Source organism: Nicotiana attenuata, chromosome 1, assembly GCF_001879085.1.
Source record: "Nicotiana attenuata strain UT chromosome 1, NIATTr2, whole genome shotgun sequence".
In the NCBI taxonomy this organism is placed as follows: Eukaryota; Viridiplantae; Streptophyta; class Magnoliopsida; order Solanales; family Solanaceae; genus Nicotiana; species Nicotiana attenuata.
The window spans coordinates 56156030-56177091 of record NC_031989.1 but is presented as its reverse complement, the minus strand read 5'-3'; the positions used below and the strand labels follow the sequence as shown (position 1 = coordinate 56177091).

Genomic DNA, 21062 nt, shown 5'->3' with positions numbered 1-21062 from the left:
ATAATGCACGACATCACCCTTCGTGCTTTACACTCTTTCCTCACCATAAACAAACAATGCACGGCATCACCCTTCGTGCTTTAACACTCTTCCTCACCCAAATAACAATCACAAACAAGGGGCAAGGGAAAAACAAAATAATAATGGAAATCCCGGCAAGGGAACACAATTAAACAATTAAATCCCGGCAAGGGTACAACATCGATAATCTTAACGTCCCGGCAAGGGAGAATAATCAATAAATAATAATATCCCGGCAAGGGAACAATTTAAATAATCTTTCTCTTCCTTTCACTTTTATTTCATATCTCACTTTACCACTTGAGCCAATGCTCCAAAGGGTTCAACCATTTCATATACATTCACAATTGTAATATGACTTGAGCCAATGCTCCTCGTTGTTCATAGGTTACAATTCCTCTAACAAGCTTTTCACAACAAATAGGAATCATCACTAAGGCAAGAGAAATACAACGAAATCAAGATGTTCACAATTTAAAGACTCACGGTCATGCTAGACACCAACGTATAGATACTCGTCACCATGCCTATACGTCGTACTCAACAAGAAGCAATTAGCAAATAAGACTCAGCTCCTAGTCCCTCAAGCTAGGGTTAGACCAAACACTTACCTCAAACTTCCACGGCCAATTCAATCCACAACAGTCACTTTCCCTCTCAAATTCGGCTCCAAATCAATCAAATCTATACAATAACGGCTTCATAACATCAATACAAGCTAAACAAATCAAACCCAAGGCCTAATTATAGCTTTCCAAGCATTCTTCCCAAAATCCCAAAAATCGACCCCGGGCCCGCTTGGTCAAAATACGAGGTTCGGACCAAAATCAAATCCCCCATTCACCCACGAGCCCGGATATATAATTTGTTTTTAAATTCGACCCCAAAACGAGGTCTAAATCAAGAAAAATCAAAAAGCCCTAACTCTACCCAAATTTCCCAATTTCTACACTTAATTACATGTTTTAGGCTTAGGATTTCAAATGATATTGAAGGAAATGGAAGGAAATAAGCTAAGAATTACTAACCCAAGAGGTGTTGATGAAGAATTGCTTCTATGGACGCCTAAGAGCTTGGAGAAGAAGGGTTTTTGTGAAAATTTGGTGAAGTCCCGTAATAACACTGTTCTGGAAATTAAAATATAACTGGGCGAAATTTGCTCTATGCGATCGCGAAGAAGGTCATGCGATCGCATAGGGATAGGAAGGTTGGCCGTTGCGATCGCAGAAAGGCCACTGCGACCGCATAGAAGAAATAGGCTGGGCATCGCAATCGCGAACAGAACCATACGACCGCGTAGAGGAAAATAAAGGGCTTCTAAACTTAACACTATGCGATTGCGGGAGGATGTATGTGATCGCATTGAATGAGTTGTGGCTAAGCTACGCGATCGCGGATGTATCTATGCGATCGCATAAAACAAAATTGGGCACCTGGAAGCCTACACTATGCGATCGCGATGATGCCTATGCGATCGCATAGACCAAAATATCAGACACCAGAACTACTACTTTCTGCAATTTTTTCTAAGTCTAAACCATCCCGAAACACATCCGAAACACACCCGAGCCCTCGGGGCTCCTAACCAAACACATGCACTAACTCAACAACATCATACGAACTTAACCGTGCGATCAAATCGCCAAAATAACATCAGAAACAATGGATCAAACCTCAAAATCAAGAGTTTTTCTTCAAACTTCATTAACTTTCAAATTTAGAAGTTTAAGTCCGAAACACGTCAAACGACGTCCGATTTCAACCAAACTTTACAGAAATATCTTAAACCACATATAAGACCTGTACCGGGCGCCGGAACCAAAATACGGGCCCGATACCAACACGTTCTAATCGATTTTCATTTCAATTTTTCTTAATAATTTCAGAAAAATAATTTCCTTTAAAAATTCATTTCTCGGGCTTGGGACCTCGGAATTCGATTCCGGGCATACGCCCAAGTCCCATATTTTCCTACGGACCCTCCGGGACCGTCAAATCACGGGTCCGGGTCCGTTTACCCAAAACGTTGACCGAGGTCAAATTTATTCATTTTAACATCAAAACTTAGCATTTATCACAGAATTTCATATTTAAGCTTTCCGACTACGCGCCTGGACTGCGCACGCAAATCGAGGCGATTCTAAATGAGGTTTTCAAGGCCTCGGAGTAATAGAATTTAATTAAAAACAGGTGATGACCCCTTTGGGTCGTCACAATCTAAATATTAAAAACAATTAAATGTCTATTTTTAAATATTAGATAAATAATTAAATAACTATTACTTTTAGTGAAATCAATTTTAAAGAGTAAAAAAAGCGAATGACATTTCGCTAAAAGGACTTTAATATAATACAAAATAAATATAGATATAAATAGATAGATTATCATTTGATTTTGAAAGTAAGTCTATATTATATTCATCCCTACTATATTACCTCGAGCACATATAATCCTTTAAATTTATAATTTAGTCCTAGCTGAAAGAACTTACATTGGATCATCTAAAACTAACGAAAATGCCATACTGCCTTTAATATTTTCACATGCCAAAGCTAAATAATGATTGCCATCGGGGTATTCTTGCCCAAATTTATTTTTCCCTCAATCGCAATTTATTTTCACTACCGATACTTTCTAATTTTTTATTTTTTTGTGTGTAGTGACTCTATTATCAGACTCTTTTGTTTTAGTGATTAATTAGAGCTGAATTTGAAGAAATAAGATCTCTGTCGAGATCGTTGTTTTATTAGTCATTTGACATTTTAGCTAGTTTTCATGGTCAGTTTGAATGTTCCTCAGTTGGACCAAAAGTGCTTAGCTTTTACAAACTTAAAGCACCATATGTGATCAGGGTACTACTATAGGCACAAAAATAGACCTGACTTCAAACTTAAGGGATCATTTGAGTTAAAAACTCCCAACTTTGCTCTATATATATTCCCATGACATGAAAACACCCACTAATAACATCCAATATATATTTACAAAATCACAAAAATCTTCAGAAATTAAAAAAATGATAGAGTGGGAAGATATATATAAGGTGGTGGCGGCCATGGCACCACTTTATGTAGCACTTATTTTAGGCTATGGTTCAGTAAAATGGTGGCATATGTTCAAGTCAGAACAATGTGATGCAATTAACAGATTCAATTGCTTCTTCATCATCCCATTTTTCAATTTTGAGTTCATAGCTAATTTCGATCCTTACAACGTCAACGGCCTCTTTTTAAGCGGAGACGTAATTTCAAAAGCCTTACTGATCGTAATTCTCGTCTTATGGGCTAACTTTTACAAAAAAGGAAACTTTTCTTGGTCCATAACAACTTTTTCTTTGTCCACTTTGAATAACACACTTGTTGTTGGTGTTCCATTGATGAAAGCTATGTATGGGAAATTAGGGGTTGATCTTGTAATTCAAGCAGCTGTTATTCAAGCTTTGTTATGGCTTACTTCATTGCTATTTGCACTTGAATTTTGGAAGACAAAGATGAATTCTAATGGTAATTCTGTTGAATTGGCAAGTATTAGTGATTTGGAAGGAAATAATACAAGTGTTAATCCAGTGAGGAATAATACTAATAATGGTCTGGCTTTTAGGCCTTTGATTAAGGCTGTTTCTATTAAACTTGCTAAGAATCCCAATACTTATGCTTGTTTTCTTGGTCTCATTTGGGCTCTTTTAGCTAACAGGTATGTATAACTTCTTTATTCTCTTTTTACTTGTTCAAGCAACTAGTTGTTTTTAGTAAATTTTTTATTTACTAACTTCGTTGGAAAAATTATAAATCTTTCACTTTTACCGCACTTCAAAGTAATAAAAGACGAACCGTTGAATACATAAGGGAAAATACATAAATAGGCAATATTTAAGAAAAAATTTCAAAAAACCTAGTAACAGTAGGTATTTTACAATTATGGCAACTAAATAACAAATATTTCATAATTGTGCATAATTTGCGCATTTTGTCTGGTTATTAATTATGTGCGAATAATGTTATTTTCTTAAATATTTCTGTAAAAGTACTCAACCGTGCAGTTTTCTCTTTAAATAAAGAAAAGTATTCTCTTCTCACAATTTAGTTTTTTAAATTATATAGTTATACACTTCAATATGATATAATAGCAGATGTCATCCTGAGTTAGAGTCTTACCGTCACCCATTATCGAAAAATAATTTCACGACTTAACTAATAAAAAAGAATCAAGCTCTCACGTCATAAGGCCGTGTTGAAAGCATAATTAACCAAATAAAAATGTGATCTCCTTAACACACTTCAACACAAAGAATATTCAGTACTTGTATATTTTTTGTTTTTTATTTTCTTTTTTAGGTGGAATTTTGAAATGCCAATCATCATAGAGGGATCCTTCTTGATCATGTCAAAGGCTGGTAGTGGTGTTGCAATGTTTAGCATGGGTAAGACTCATAAACACTTGGAACAAAATTAAAGGGTCTTCCTTTTAATGCAAAATAGCATTAAATAACATTTGGTCTTTTATTTAATGTTTCATTGAATAACTTCTGGTATTCTGTTTAACCAACAACCACTTTTGTTCTTTGTGATCTGTTTTTGACCAAATTAAAGATGATATTTAAATTAATATCAAAATTTAATGCAATTCTTTTCACTAAACAAAGGTGTTTATTTTTAAATTTTTTTACTTTTAGGACTTTTCATGGCATTGCAAGGGAAAATAGTTGCATGTGGGGCAGCTTTGACAATATATGCAATGATTTTGAGGTTTGTTGTTGGGCCAGCAACAATGGCACTCGGTTGTGTTGTATTGGGCTTGCATGGAAACGTTTTACGTGTTGCTATTATACAGGTAATAGATCTTTACACAAATGGCCGTCCATATTCACTGTTTATTTTTTCTAGCCATATACATAATTATACATATATAATACATAAATTATGCATATATTATACCTCCACCGGTTATTTTTAATTTAAGTGGTTGGATGGACTGCTATTTGAGTTAATTCTTCGAACAAAAACAATTGTCTATAATTTATTTATTTTTTCCTTAATTAATCTGTTCATGTTGCTATTTAATTCATATTTATGGGATTTAATACTTAATTTTACATTAGAACAACTAGTATGAAAAAAAATGTCCGAAAATGTGAATTAACCTCTAATAAATTTGTTAGTTGGTCAGGAAATCGTGCTTCAATTCGCAGCAATCGATCTTAACTATAGCTTATAGTACTATCATAATTAGCAGAATAAAAAAAGGTAAATACAGGAGCCTATATTAGTATTTAGACCTCCACTTCTTATTCATCTAGCCACTTTACCAGCATGTTGTAATCTTGTCAAGAGCACTTCAGACGGCTATCAATTAAATTGAGAAAGTTATATCTCCATATAATTTAAAAAAATTAACAAGACAAATTTTGGGAAGACTACTACTTTTTGTACAAATTAGTCATAGAGGGGAATTCAAAATTTGAAACTTATGAATTTCTACAGAGATACAATAATAATTAAATTCATAGTCAAATATTATCAAGTGTATTTCATAATAAATATATAAAATCTATAAGAAAAACTATTGCGTTCAAAATGAGTCCGTAACCGATCCTCCGGATCCGACCTTGATTAGTCTAATTAATAGTACTAATTCACAGATTATCACTAAATTACTAATTTACTTTTCGATTTTATCTTCTTGCAGTCAGCATTGCCCCAAGCAATCACTTCATTCGTTTATGCCCAAGAATATGGACTACATGCAGATGTACTCAGCACTGCGTAAGTTCTACAACTTCCTAAAACAAACTTTGATAACTCAAATAACTTTGGGAAAGTTAGGACCTGTGTGTCCATGGATTTCTTTACCTTTTTAGGTAACTTTTGTTTTACGTGTTTGTTCATGAAAATTTTCAAGTTTTTTGAGAAACCAAAATGTGCTTTTGACCACTTTTTCAAGTATTCCAAAAAAACTTTTTATCCTCACTTGCAAAACTACAATAATTTTCAAGTGAAATGCATGTTCAATCATAATTTCAAATTCTAAATATAATTTTTCAACTTAACTTCAAATAATACTTTTTTTTTCTTTTCAAAATTCATAATTTTTATGGTCAAACGCCTACTTAGATTTTAGATTTCTCTTCTCTTCCCTCTTTCATTGCACAATATAATTTATAACAGCTATTATAAATCATATGATATATTTCTAACGATGATTATGCTTTCTTTTTCTTCAGGGTCATTGTTGGTACCATTATTTCCTTACCGTTGTTAATAGCATATTATGCAGTTTTGGATATTATGCATTAAGATCAGGCTATTGTAATTAGTCGCTAGGATTAATGCTGTTAAGTCGATAAAATTTTGCTTGTAATTTTAAATGCGTAACAGATTTTCTTATATATCTGTTTACCCGTAAAACGGTACAGTTGAATTTATACATGGTTTCTAGACAAGTGAATTAATTCGATCCTAAAATAATAAAAGAATTGAAGAAATATGTAATCTTAGCCTTGAGATGAAGATGAAATAGCAGAAACAATAGTTCCGGGAGCAAGGCTTCCGGGCACAATAGCAATGAAATCAAAAAGTAAGAACGTAAAATTGTATAAATCTTTGAATAGATTATAACGTAAGTTTGCCAGAAAATTCGAGTCCTCTACAATGATAACAAAGCTCACTATTTAGCTGCACCTAGGGAACAAGGTCCTAGGATCATGCCTTTCTTTAATGTCAATTATGAGGGCCATTGGAGAATTTGTAACGGCGGGCATGAATGACAAATTCTTTGTAACGAGCTGTGTACTAAATGTTGTAGAATATTCTCCATTAAATGCTACCGGGTGGCAGACATTTATTGCATCTTTATGAGCATCATTCTTTTCGGTAACAAATGGTACAGTTGTCCTTAGTTTTAGCTATCATCTGCCTTCGGCTCCACGTGTCACTCTCCTATGCAATTACTTAGCATAGCATATTTTACCTATCACGACNTCCGATCTCCTTACTCAACTGAGTACCAACATAACATATCTTTCGTGTCATACTATCATAGGTAAATGAGTCGGAAAGGCTGTCATGAGATAACTAGAATAAAACATGAGGGAATACTCGACATAGGACGACCCAACATGATACAGCGACATATACATATGACGTACGGGCCTATAAGGCTGACATGATCATTTGTATACTCAAAACATAGGCCGACAAGGCCATTCAAGTATCCATATACATGATATCTGTCTACAAACCTCTAAGAGTACATAAATATCATAAAGGTCGGAAGAGGGCCCCGCCATATCAATCAATACATGTCCAAATCGTACTAACCAAATAGGCAACTCCGGAGCAAATGGAGTGAACCAACACCTTCCGCTGAGCTGATAGCCTACTTGAAGGACTCTCAACCTGTCTATCGGGACCTGCGGGCATGAAACGCAGCGTCCCCAGACAAAATGGACGTCAGTACAAAGAAAGTACTAAGTATGTAAGGCATGAAAGCAGTATATAGTAAACATGAAAGAAACATGGAGGAAAAGACTCGACCTATAAGTCTAAATACCTCTGTGAATCATGAAACATTTATAATGTCATGCATATGGGTATAAATATCATATCATGCATAGGTATATGTGTACATAATATCATCAAGCCTCTGAGGGCATCCCATCATATCATCTCGGCCACTGTGGGCAAAATCATCAACGTATACCAGCTGATCAGGTGGTGGTGCGTATATAACACCATAACCTTTCCCCATATCCCATATACATATAATATACGCGTATATAACGTCATCTGGTCACGGATCAATGTACATGTTTAAATGAATGCAATGCATACTGAAGTAAGTCAATAAGATCTCTTGGAATGTCATAAGATCATTATGCCTTCGATTAATATCATGAAATAAACTTTATCTACTTAGGTATTTTCTGAGACCCATGAACAGATGATGTAATAATAGGACACATGGGAAATCAAGAACATAGGCACCTCTAGTACTTCTATGAATAGAATTATTTATAAAAGTTGCGCATTTGCTCATTTCGTTTATATCATATGGATCATGCCAAAAGGAAACAAGGGATAGTCTTAACATACCTTTGTCGTTTACCTAACCACACGATGACGGTTCAGCCCGTTAGTACTTGAATCTACAACAAACAACAAGGGACAATTGTTAAGCTTACGAAAACTAGAACTCAACACAAATGGGCGACTAGCTCGGCTACGAAATTTTGGACAACACCTCCCCTTATTCTTTTCATTTTCCTCAAATCAAACAACAAGACCAACTTGTCCAAAATGTCAACAAACATATATATATATATATATATATATATATATATATATATATATATATAACCTCATATTCGTTACAATAAATCACCAAAATAGTCAACACCATCTCACCCAACAACCAAGTTCTAACTTGCACTTTCCAAGCCTTCTCTCCTTCCAAACACATTAACCACAATAGCAATAGTATTCTTAAATTATTTCTACTGATTTCCAACCATAAAACATCAAGAATTCAACTCCAAAATAGTCGAACAAGTACAACACTTCAACATGAAGTTCAACCTACTTCACAAATTTCCTTTAATAAATCAACTAGATATACATAGATGATCTTAAATACAGAGAGTTAAACCTTACCTTGGCAGCAAGAGTACTTGTCCAACTAAGCTTTACTTCAAGCTCAAACAAGCTCTTTAACCCAAACAACAAAGTAGAGAGAGATAACTAGGTGATCTTGATCTTCCAAGAGAGAAATCACCTTACCAACTTGTGAATTTGGTCTTGAACCCTAGGATAACTTTGAGAGAGATCTTAGGATGATGTTTTGGAGCTCCTTCACGTTTTAATAGAGAGAGAGGGATTCTAAATTGTTTTCTTAGTGAAATATCTATGTATATATGACTTTACTAATGGGCTTGGGCAGATGGGTTGGGCTTCCCATCTTTATCCTTTTCCTTTCCCTTTTAATTTGGTCCACAAACTCTTAAGTAGGTGATGCACCTACTTGTCACCTACTTAATCAAGTAGGTGATTCATGTTGGTTATTTTTCTATTTTGAAATATGTGTCTCATCCTCATTAAATAATTTAGACATGTGTCGAGTAGCCCAAGCAAGTAGGACGGAAAGTAAGTTGGTGAAGCAGGCACGTCGGGTAGGCAAGCAACTCGTTTTTATTTGTCCAAAATCTCCTTTTTCGTGCATTCGTATTTAACCTAGTCGTTTGTATGCCGAACAAAAATACGGATGTAATATCATTAGATCACTTTATATACTTTCAAAGAGAATCTCATTTCCGAGCTTACATCAATTGACTTACGACGTACTTTCACGTACAAAAACATGGAGTGTAACATTACCCTATACAGATAGTCCCCCTACTTTTCGGTGACATAACTTTGTATCACCGGAAAGTTGGTAGAAACATTCCTTTTGGCGAAAAATTCTCTGATCCCCTCTGAAAAGCTTCTGACGGTTGATTAGACGCACGTCTCTATGCATTTAATGCCCCGAACACGCGTCGTCCCACGATTCAGGATAACTTTTGCCGGTTATCGAGGTAATTAAGGCCACGAACTTAGTCTCCTAAAACTTTACTTATATGCATCAATATCCTTTATTCATACCCCATAATTCTCCACACTCTCTTAATTCAATTTGTACTCTGTTCTTCAACCTTACGAGAAAGCTTTTCCTTCTTCTATAACATATAATGGCTTCTCTTCAAAATATATCAGTTCCTCAATTAACAAAACCAAAGCCAATGAAGCCGATCATAATACAATGAGCACCGTTATCCCTAGAAGTTGTCACGGCCCCAGTTCGCCTTCGTGAATTGTCGTGACGGCACCTAGTCCGTACGACTAGGTAAGCCTAACAAGTGCGGAAAAACGATTGAAACCTTGCGGAAGTTATATCTTAAAACCAAAATTTAACAAAATGGAAACGAAATATAAAATGCCACTCGGCACGTACAACACAATATCTCAACCTTCTACAATACTATCCCAAAACTCGAAAACTCATGGGAACACAAGCTAAGAGAAAGATAGTAAAAATGCTCTAACTCCGGAATGTCTACATCAACAAAATGATAGAAGGGCTAATACTACAAGATAGAATAAAGATGGAGACTCTTCGGTCTGCGGACGCGGCAGATGTACCTCGAAGTCTCCAAAGCTCTCCTCGCCTCAAGGATGGTAAGTCTGTGCAGCAGTACCTAGATCTGCACATGAAAAACATGCGCAGAAAGGGCATGAGTATACCACAACGGTACTCAGTAAGTGCCAAGCCTAACCTCGGTTGGGTAGTGACGAGGAAGGTTAGGGCCCTACTGAGGTTAAATAAGATACATGTTTAACATTGTGAAATGACAGTGTAATTAAATAACACAAGATGTAAAGGACAACAACAATTATTACAAAGGCAGCAACACACAGTAAAAGAACATAACTCAGTTCCGAGATAACAGCCGGGGATCTCCCAGGATACTGTCCTGTAGTCCCCAAATATAACTGTCATGTCCAGTGGATCTCCCGGGTGCAGTCCCGTAGTCCAGCTCATAAATGTGCAGGGGGATCTCCCGGAATGCAATTCTGTAGTCCCAAAGTAAACATACAAGGTAGCTCCCGGGATACCGTCCCGTAGTCCCAAAATAAAGTGCAAGGGGATCTCCCGGAATACCGTTTTGTAGTCCCAAAGTAATTACACAGCAACAGCAAAAATTCAATCCAATCAATTTCAGATCAAAGTGAAACAGGTAATCCTAACCTAGCATGATTCACGTAGTGAAATTGAGACAATTAAGACAGATAAAGCAATTTAGTCAAGTAGACATGCTTCTCTAAGCTACAGCAGGTTTAATATCCAAACAGTGCAAGCAGGGAAAAGGGGAAACACAATTCAAGGCTATTTTTAAAGAAAAATCGAATTTCCAACAATTACCACAAGTGCGCGCTCATCACCTCACGCACGAGGCATTTCAATTACCACAGTATCAAATCCTAAGGGGAAATGTCCCCCCCCTACCCCCCCCCCCCCCACAAGGTTAGACAAGCCACTTACCTCGAATAAAGCTCAAATCAACTCGAAACCATGACTTTGCCACGAGTATCCGACTCCAAATGGCCCAAATCTATTAAATTCATTTGCATAATGTAAATAACATCTCAAGCAACTGATTCTACGATTTAATTCAAGGCTAATACGCGAAATTATGTAAAATGACCAAAACGCCCCTCAGGCCAACGTCTTAGAATCAGGTGAAATTTATATTTTCAGAAACCTCGTACTCTCACGAGTCTATTCATAACAAGAACACGGAAATCGGAGTCCAAATGACCCCTCAAATCCTCAATTAAAGGTCTAAGAACTTTCCCCCAATTTCCACCAAAATTCCGAAATCAAATGATGAAATTAACTAAAGATTGATGGAATATAGCTAGAAAGGGTTAAAGAATCGTTACCCAGAGATCTCCTCTTCAAATCCCTCTCAAAAATCGCCCTCTCCCGAGCTCCAATTCGATTTTCCAACTTTTGAAACCAAACCCTCGAAAATTCATATTTCTGCCCAGCTAATTCCGCATCTGCGGTCAAGGGACCTCATCTGCGGACCAAAATGTCGCATATGCGACTTTCATTAAATGGCCAAGTTCTGCATCTGTGGTCCTCCACTCGCAGATGCGGTTCCGCTTCTGCGGAAGATCCACCGTATCTGCGGAACCTGAAGAACCAACCAAAATCCGCTTCTGCGGTCTCCTTAGCCGCATCTGTGGTCCCCAAACCGCAGATGCGAAAATATCAGAAGCAGCAAAAATCTGCAATCTCTTAACTTAAAAATCTTTCCGTCAACCATCTGAAATCATCCCGAGGCACCAGGGACCTCAACCAAAAGCCCCAATAACACCTAATACCTCATTCAAACTTGTACCAATCCTTAAACCACCTAAAACAACATCGGAAACTCGAATTAATCAAGGATTTAAGCCTAAGAACTCCAAATTCCCTAAAAATACGCTTTCGATCAAAAACCTAACCAAATCACGTCCGAATGACCTGAAACTTTGCACACACATCACAAATGACATAACAGAACTACTGCAACTCTCGGAATTCCATTCCGACCCTCGGATCAAAATCTCACTATCGAACCGGAAACTTCAAAATTCGACCTTTCGGCATTTCAATCGTAAATTAGCTACGGACCTCCAAAACACAATCCGACCACGCCCCTAAACCCGAAATCACCTAACGGAGCTAACGAAACCATCGGATTTCCATTCCAAGGCCGTCTTCACACTGTTCCGACTACGGTCAATTTCCAACACTTAAGCTCTCATTTAGGGACTAAGTGTCCCAACACTCTCCGAAACTCAAACCCGAACATCCCGGCAAATCAAAATAGCAGAAATAAACTTGGGAAAAACAGTTAATAGGGGATCGGGGCGTGATTCCAAAAACGACCGGCCGGGTCGTTATAGAAGCTTGTCACAACTAAAGAGTTCGAAGAGAAATTTCCTTCTGTTAGCCCTCGTACATGGGCCGTTAGCAGATATCTTTCTTCCATCTGTCCTTCCAGCATTCCTTTTGTGAAGTAAGATTGTCATTACGACGATTTAGATATTATCGCTCCCGACCTGGCAGAGCGGGTAACCTTACCCAAGAAAGGTTTCATGTACTTTTATACGTATCCCTTCACTTTGGAGACATTTTCTTTGAGTGGAGAACTTGACTCCGTTATTTTGGAGTTTTGCCTCCGCTATCAGGTATGTTGGCACAGGTGAGTCCCTCCGTGTGGAGGACGATGGCTTGTCTTTGGCGCCTGTGCCAAGAAATGGGAGAGGAGTTATCCCTAGCTCATATGATGAACCTTTATTCCTCCAAGATTTTCTGTGGGGGGATGATTAACTTCAGCAAGCGAGTCCACCATGCACTGCTATCCGGAATGGATGATGATAACGATTGTGGGTAGAACGGTTTGGTTTAGTTGCCACCAGTAACATCACCCCGGCTTCGGCTCCTTCCTTCCGGAATTGTGGAATCGAGCTCGTAAGTATACAGTTTGCTTCTACTTATGTTAAAGATTCTTCCTCATTATTATTAACTTCTCTTACTTTACCTACCTCAGCGACTTAGTGGGTTCCCCCTAGCGTTGAGGGCTTCAACCAATGGGTTCAGAAAATTTTGGACGTTACTACGCCCAAAACCCGCTCGTGGAAAGAGTTGTCCCTGAAATATGGGTGGAAGGCCTAAAATCATTGTAAGTTGAACTCATCTTGTCCTTACCTTTTCTTATAATAAAGTTGTCTGATTCTTCTCCCATGTTGAATAGAGGTCTACCCCAGGGCTCAGTTGTCGTCCTTGAAGAAGACGTTTTGGCTGATCCTGCTGATGCGCCGAGGCTGCTGTAGAAAGCTTTTTCACAGACAGGCATCTCCGGGCCTGCTTCTAGTACAAGTGCTTCATTCCGGAGTCCCCGGCCGAAGAACAAGCAACCAAAAAGAAGGCGTTCTTCCGCGACCGTGGGAAAGAATAAGAGGGCGAAGAATGCTGCCCCCGAGTCATATCCGGAAGTCATGGTGATGAGCCCCCCCACCCAGGCTGGCCATAGATACCATAATGATCTACGATGATGGAGAAGCTAGCGAGTAGGGGGCTTCTCTACATAGAAGACGACGATCTTCCTCAACTCAACTGACTGCCCAATCTGTTGAGTTAGTTACACCAACCGAGGACGATGCTTCGGCGCTCTGGGGGGAGTTTGAAATGGTGGAAAATTCCAACTCCCATTTCTAGATCCCAGTTGCTGCACCCAATATTGTGGGGCTGAGTACCGGGTCCTTCCCATCTTCAGTTGACGAGAAACCAACAACCAGCACTGCGCTTGCCGCAGCTGCTTCTCACCCTTCAACGCTATCAGCTTCATCTCCTTCTTCACTAACTGTTCCACCAGCAAATGCTATGTTATCTCCACCGGTCATATCTATCCGGGAAGAGGATGTTTCCCCCTAGTCCCCAGTTTATGGGAATTCGGGGCAAATTTTATGCATCCCCCTCAGAAGATCCGCAAAGGAGGAGGAGTGTTACTCTCTCGATCTCTACCGGATGCAATTTTCTATCCCGGCTGGTAGAACTCACTATCTATCTGAAGCCTTTGGGTTCAGAAAAAGATTGGGAAAAGATACAGGCTCTTTCAAGAGAATGCTTGTTGAACAATGCCATGTACAACGCTGTAGCGTTACACTCTTCATTTCCTTTATCATTTCTCATGTCTTTGATTGAATAAGTATCTTGAGTTCGCCTTTCTTATTTTGCTGGATTTCCTTGCTTTCGAGGGCCTCCAGAGGCAGATTCGGGAAAAAGAAGAACTTACCTCCGGGCGGGATCAACTTTTGGCCGAGCGGGACCAAACTGTTGCTCGCCTCTCAAAACTAGAAGCCAAATCTGCCGAGGTTGTTGTGTTGGAGGCTCGTTTGTAGCAAAATGATCAAGAAGTGAAAACCCTTAACTAAGAGATTGCCCTGCTGAGGGTCCAATTTGAAGAGGCCAAAGCCAAATGGGCTGAAGTCCGTAGTGTCGTTCTTGCTGCATCCGATCACGAGGCTGCCTCCGTAGAGAGATTGACCAACTTGGAGGCAGCCTTGAACTCCAAAACTGAAGAGTTTTCTATTGCGGGGGTGAAATATGCCCAATTGGAGGGAACTATAAGAAGACTATTGATCATAATAGAATTTTCAGCTCTACTGTCCGCGAACTCGACGTTAGACTCAAGTCTATTAGATCCGCCCGGGAAAACCTTTCCGCCGAGGTTAACCAACTTAAAGAAGAACTCAATTGCCGAGCGCCTTCCCTCGTTGTTGAAAATACTTATATTATGTACAACTTGAGGAGAAAAACCTTGGAAGAGGCTAAATCGGGTATCATTGAATTTGATGCCAAAATTAAAGCCCGTTAGCTAGAGTCAACTGCTAAAAGGGGTCTCCCGGCAAGGCCTGATGCTTCTGATTCTTTTGGTTCCGGTACCAAGACCTCGGAAACTAAAGAGGAACCGTAGGACGAAGATGTTGAAGGACAAACTGATGAGGTCCAAGATGTTGAGCCATCGGCGGATCTACCCACTTCCCCTAGGGCGGGGACGCTTCTCTTCCTCCGGGTTCCAGAGATGCAACCGTTTAGCTTTTCCTTTCTTTTCCCAACTTTTGTACCTGTGTCGTTTTGGAACGTTTATCGTGAATAAAATCATCTTATCCTCAAGTATTGCATGAGTATTCCTACATTCTTTTGTTTGAACATTTATGCGAGTTTTAGTCTTTGCATTCTTTCTTGCTTAAGTGTTTTGGACAAGTTTTATTGTTTGCATCTGATTATGTAAGGCCTTGGGTGTACTTTTCCCCCAAAATCATTTAGATTTCGGGCACAAGTTCTTCCTAAGTCAACCCTTTATCGTGAGGGTTTTTATAAGAGAGGGCCCTCTTATGTTTACAATGCTCTTGAAGAGGACGTCTCACGTTCATTACAACACCAGCATTTGAAGTACTTGTGTAACTTTCAAATGATAAAATCTATTCATTGTTCAGACAAAAAACAAGATAGAAATAAAAGACTTTTCTTTATTCATTCCATTTTCAAAAAGTACATAAGCATTCGTTATGCTAAAAAGAAACTGCCATTTCCAGTGGCTAACTTGTACAACTTGTTTCTACGGGGTTGGCGGCGCAATCCCCGATCCCGATGATACAACTATGTTTCCGGTTTTTGTCCGGTCGACGTGGAAGTCATTGTTGTTGTATCCTCATATCACCCCCCCCCAGTGTTTGAATGCGAAGAATGCTAGATAATCTTTAGTTCGGTAACAAACTTCACTTACCCTTAGGAATTTATACTATCGAGCCAAAGACTATCTAACAATCCCCTAGTAGTTTGCACTTGTAAACGGTCCGGTAACCTTTGCTTGATAGCAAACTTAATATCTCAATGGGAATTTTTCTATCGAGCCAAATATTATCTAACAGCTCCGGAGTGGTTCTTCGCTTGTGTGCCTTGCAAACCTTCTTCGTAGTGTGCTTTTCGTTGTTGCCTCGATAAAAACCTTGCCAGAAAAACCCAATTGGGACAAAAACTGGACGAAGGGAAAAAAAGTGCAGCACATACTTTCAGTACAGGTGATGTTCATCAGAAATAATATCTCGTGAGGTGTGCCACATTCCAGTTGCTTGGAAACTTTTCTCCATCCTGATTCTCGAACTCGTATGAACCTTTCCTAGTGACTGCTGAAACCCGGTAGGGGCCTTCCCAGGTTGGACCTAGCTTCCCTCCGTTGAGTTCCCAGGTGTTTTGAGTTAATTTCCTTATAACCAAGTCTCCCACTTTGTAGTAATGGAGGTTGGCTCTTCGATTATAATATCTTTCTATTATTTTCTTTTTGGCTGCCATTCTTATATGCGCCAAGTTCTTGCGCTCATCGAGTAGCTCCAAGTTGACTAACATCACTTTGTTGTTTGTCTCTTCACTTGCTTGGAAATATCTCAAGGTAGGCTCTCTTACTTCCACCGGGATTAAGTCTTCTGCTCCGTACACAAGGGAGAAAGATGTTTCTCTTGTGCTTGATTTGGCCGTTGTTCGGTACGCCCATAGCATTCCTGGATGTTCCTCAGGCCATTTACCTTTAGCCGCTTCCAACCTCTTCTTGAGATTTTGTATAATCATTTTTCTCATTAATTCCGCATGACTATTTGCGCTCGCATGATAGGGTGAAGATGTGATTCTTTTGATTTTCAAGTCTACCAAGAATTTTGTGACATTTGCGCCTATAAACTGTGGCCCGTTTTCGCAGGCTGTCTCTTTTTGTATTCCAAATTTGCAAATTATGTTCTCCCACAAGAAATCCACCACCTCATGTTCGCAGATCTTCTGATAAGAACATGCTTCAACCCACTTAGAAAAATAGTCAGTTAAAATGAAAAGAAACCTTACCTTACCAGGGGCCGGCGGCAGTGGTCCGACAATATCTATTCCCCACTTCATGAATGGCCATGGAGATAGAACTGAGTGTAATGGTTCTGCAGGTTGATGTACCGGTGGTGCATAGTGTTGACACTTATCGTATTTTTGCACGAAAGGTTTGGCGTCTTGTTCCATTCGGGGTCAATAGTATCCTGCCCTTACTAGCTTTAGTACTAAGGAGTTTGTGCCCGAATGATTTCCACATATCCCTTCGTGAGCTTCTCGCATAACATAATTAGCTTTGGAGGCTCCCAAGCATCGGGCAAGCGGTCCTTGGAAAGATTTCCTGTACAGTTGGCCTCCTTTGAAGCTATATCATGCTGATTTGCCGCGCAGTGCCCAGGATGCCTTGGAATCTTCGGGCAACTTCCCGTGTTCGAGAAAATCAATAATCTCATTCCTCTATTCCCAGACCAAATTAGTCGTATTCACCTCATAGTAGCTATCTGCGTCCGCAACCGAGTGCATGAACTGCACTACAGTCCAGGAATCCGACCCTTTTATTTCCATTGGTGAACCAAGGTTAGCTAATGCATCCGCTTCTGCATTTTTTCCTTTTGTATATGCGTAATCGATCACTCCCGGAATCGAGCTAGCAGAGCATGAACCTTCACTACGTATTGTTGTATGCGCTCCTCTTTGGTTTCGAAGATTCCGTGAACCTGATTTACCACCAGCTGGGAGTCGCATTTGACTTATATGACCTCAGAATCTAGCTCCGGGCCAATTCGAGTGCTGCAATCAAAGCTTCATACTCTGCTTCGTTGTTAGTCAAAGGGACCATTCTTATGGCATGCGTTAGGGTTTCTCCTGATGGTGCAGTTAGCACTATGCCAAGCACGGACCCCTTTACGTTCGAAGCTACGTTTGTAAATAGGGTCCAAACTCTTGATGTTGATTCTGACACCATCACTGCTTCTTTGGTTGCCAGAGGCAGCAATCCCGAAATGAAATCGGCCACAAAGGCAGCTAAAACTTGCGACTTAATCGCAGTCCTAGGTTTATACTCTATGTCAAATTCATTCATTTCGATGGCCCATTAGGTCAATCCACCCGAGAGTTCGGGTTTGCGAAGGATATTCTGCAGGGAAAAGGTGGTCACCATAGTAATCGAGTGATATTGGAAATAAGGCCTCAGCTTTCGAGCGGCGACACGAGAGCTAAGGCCAGCTTCTCCAAATGCGGGTAGCGAATTTTTGTTCCCGTTAAAATTCTACTAACGTAATAAATGGGAGATTACGTACCTTCGTCCTCACGGACTAAAACAACGTTCACCGCTACCTCCGAGACTGCTCGGTAGATTAACAACATTTCACCTTCCTCCGGATTTGATAATAACGGAGGGCTTGACAAGTACCTTTTCAAGTCCTTATAGTCTACGCACATGCGAAATTTATTATTTTTCTTAGGAACTACTACTACGTTAGCTAGCCAGTCTGGATACATTACCTCTCGAACCGAACCGATATCAAGTAGGCGAGTTACCTCTTCCTTGGCGAATTTATTTCTAGCCTCTGCAATAGGACATTTCTTTTGTCTTACCTGAGAGATGCTGGGATCCAAGCTCAACTTATGTACGGCCAGTTCCATCGGGATACCTGTCATATCCGCATACGACCACGAAAAAATAGTTGGCATTAAATTTAAGAAATTCGATAAATCCAGACCTGAGCTCAGGGTGCAGTCCTGTCCCCAAGTGGAATTTCCTCTCTAAGAACTTTTCAAATAATGCGACTTGCTCAAGCTCTTCCACTGTGGACTTCGTCGCGTTCGTCTCTTCTGGTACCTGGAAATACCTTGGAACCTAATAAGATTCCGACGCCTCTTCCCCCTAGTTGACTTCACTTGATTCGGGAGCAGGCGCCAGTTCCTGCAATTACTGTGCCGCATGATCCTTCCTTTTGCTACTGGAGACCAAAATTGCATTCATCTCCCTTGCTGCCGGTTGGTCACCTTTTATCTGTTTAATCCCTTTGGGAGTTGGGAATTTCAGCAACTGATGATATGTTGATGGTACAACTCTCATCTCGTGCAACCACAGTCTTCCCAGAGTAATGTTGTAACCTATATCACTGTCCACAACCTCAAATAGGGTTGTTTTCATCACTCCCTCGACATTTGTGGGTAGCAGGATCTCTCCTCGGGTCGTTACACTTGCGAGGTTGAATCCATGCGAGGAGTTTTGTGGCCGGAATGATGCTTCCGGTAAGCTTGGCTTGCTCCAATACCCTCCATTGTATGATATTGGCCGAACTTCCTGGATCCACCAGAACACGTTTGATTTTAAAATTTGATACATTTAAAGAAATTACCAATGCGTCATTGTGCGGTAGCAATAATCCGTTTGTGTCTTCCTCTGTAAAAGTGATGTCGTTCTCAGCGACTTCCCAGAGCCTTTTGCTGTGGGTTACTATTACCTTCGTCTTTTTTATTGCCGAGAAGGTAACCCCATTAATCTCGTTCCTTCCTAAGATTATGTTGATCGTCTGGCGCGGGAGCTATTTTTGAGGCCTCCGCATTATCACGATTGCGACTGTAATTGTTCTTGTTCCGGTCACTTAAGAATTCCCTGAGATGGCCATTTTTCAGTAGTGTCGCCACCTCTTCACGCAGATATCGGCAGTCCCCAGTCCGATGGCCATTCATCTTGTAGTATTTGCACCATAAATTAGGGTCCCTCTGGTTCAGATCGGACCTCATCAGCTTTCGGAACTGTGCTTCTTTAATGTTCCTTATAGCCGATACCAACTCTACATTGAAGTTATATTCTAATAGCCTGCGATAGGAAGGATCCAGAGAACTTGACATTTCCTTGTCCTGCAATGATTTGTTGTTCCGACCGCGATCAGCTCTTCTATAGGTAACGAACCTATCTGCCGACCAGAAATTTCTGCCGCGTCCTCTGGGCCATTCGTAGGGAAAAAACCCGCCTCTCGAAGACCGTCTATCTGTGTCAAAATCATCTTTTGATTTTGCTTTATTCTTTTCCTAACCTTTTGCCGACGCTGGAAAACCAATCTGATCATCTTCAATCCTTATCTTAGACTCGTACCGGTTGTGAAAATCCACCCCAAGTCGTTGTTTGGAACTCAAGAAAGCTTTCCTTCAATTTTTGGGAAGCATCAGAACTTCTCGAATTCAAACCCTTGGTGAATGTTTCAGCCGCCCATTCATCCGGGACAGCCGGGAGCAATATTTTTTCCTTTTGGAACTGGGTGACGAATTCCTGTAAAAACTCGGACTATCCTTGTGCAATTTTGAATATGTTGGCCTTTAGGGCCTACACCTTTCTAGACCCGGTATGGGCCTTAATAAAAGAAACCACAAGCATCTCAAAGGAATATATGGAATGCTCGGGCAACAGCGAATACCACGTCAATGCTCCCCTCGTGAGAGTCTCTCCGAATTTCTTCGGCAAACCAGATTCAATCTCGTGGGGAGCCGTTGTATAGGTGGTAATATGCTCATGAGGGTCCGAAATCCCATCATATTTCGGCACGTCAAGAATTTTAAACCGCTTTGGGATTAATTCTAGCGCGCTTGGTTTGTACGGCAACTGAGTATACTTCTTTGAGTCCAGACCTTTCAGCACTAGTGGTGCAGCTGGGATTTGATCCATGCGGGCGTTCACTTCCCTAAAAACCCGTAACAGTTTGCTTTTGAAAGGATTACTCTTGTTGTTGTAATCGGACCCGCTCCCCCGGCCCTATCAAAGCCAACCTCGCCCAAGGGGTGTTCTTGTTGACCCTCTGCGTCGTTTGATTTGCGGGAGCACCGTGAGGAACTGGACCTCATCCATTCGCATTATTAGAAGCACCCCACAACGCTTGCTTTAGTTTCGTCATAAACTTATCATGCCGTGTGAGATGGCCTAGAATAACCTCTTGTTGCTCCTGCAGGACCCTTACCGCTTCAACAACATGCTCCTCTTCAGCATCATCGGGAGTCGCCTCCCGAACATGTCGCGGGTACCACCTGCCATGGGCCAGCGTGGCATCGTTTCCCTCGTTGCGGGTATCACCGATTTAATT

General features: G+C 40.2%; 2 protein-coding genes across 2 annotated transcripts; both read left to right on the top strand.

Moving 5' to 3' along the window:
• On the top strand, positions 2987 to 6442 carry LOC109227005 (auxin efflux carrier component 5-like). The gene is made up of 5 exons (XM_019391991.1): positions 2987 to 3714; positions 4356 to 4441; positions 4694 to 4851; positions 5707 to 5783; positions 6242 to 6442. The coding sequence occupies exons 1-5, from the start codon at positions 3038 to 3040 to the stop codon at positions 6312 to 6314; spliced, it is 1071 nt and encodes a 356-aa protein (XP_019247536.1). The 5' UTR covers positions 2987 to 3037; the 3' UTR covers positions 6315 to 6442.
• On the top strand, positions 13265 to 14040 carry LOC109236273 (putative protein TPRXL). The gene is made up of 3 exons (XM_019402475.1): positions 13265 to 13288; positions 13440 to 13607; positions 13825 to 14040. Exons 1-3 carry the CDS (start codon positions 13265 to 13267, stop codon positions 14038 to 14040), a joined length of 408 nt encoding a protein of 135 aa, XP_019258020.1.

Coding starts and splice junctions, on each gene's coding strand:
- LOC109227005 (XM_019391991.1), top strand. CDS start 3,038: ATGATAGAGTGGGAAGATATATATAAGGTGGTGGCGGCCATGGCACCA. Junction 3,715..4,355: donor TGGGCTCTTTTAGCTAACAG/GTATGTATAACT, acceptor TTTCTTTTTTAG/GTGGAATTTTGAAATGCCAA. Junction 4,442..4,693: donor TGTTGCAATGTTTAGCATGG/GTAAGACTCATA, acceptor TTTTACTTTTAG/GACTTTTCATGGCATTGCAA.
- LOC109236273 (XM_019402475.1), top strand. CDS start 13,265: ATGGGTGGAAGGCCTAAAATCATT. Junction 13,289..13,439: donor GTGGAAGGCCTAAAATCATT/GTAAGTTGAACT, acceptor AGGCTGCTGTAG/AAAGCTTTTTCACAGACAGG. Junction 13,608..13,824: donor AGTCATATCCGGAAGTCATG/GTGATGAGCCCC, acceptor TCCCATTTCTAG/ATCCCAGTTGCTGCACCCAA.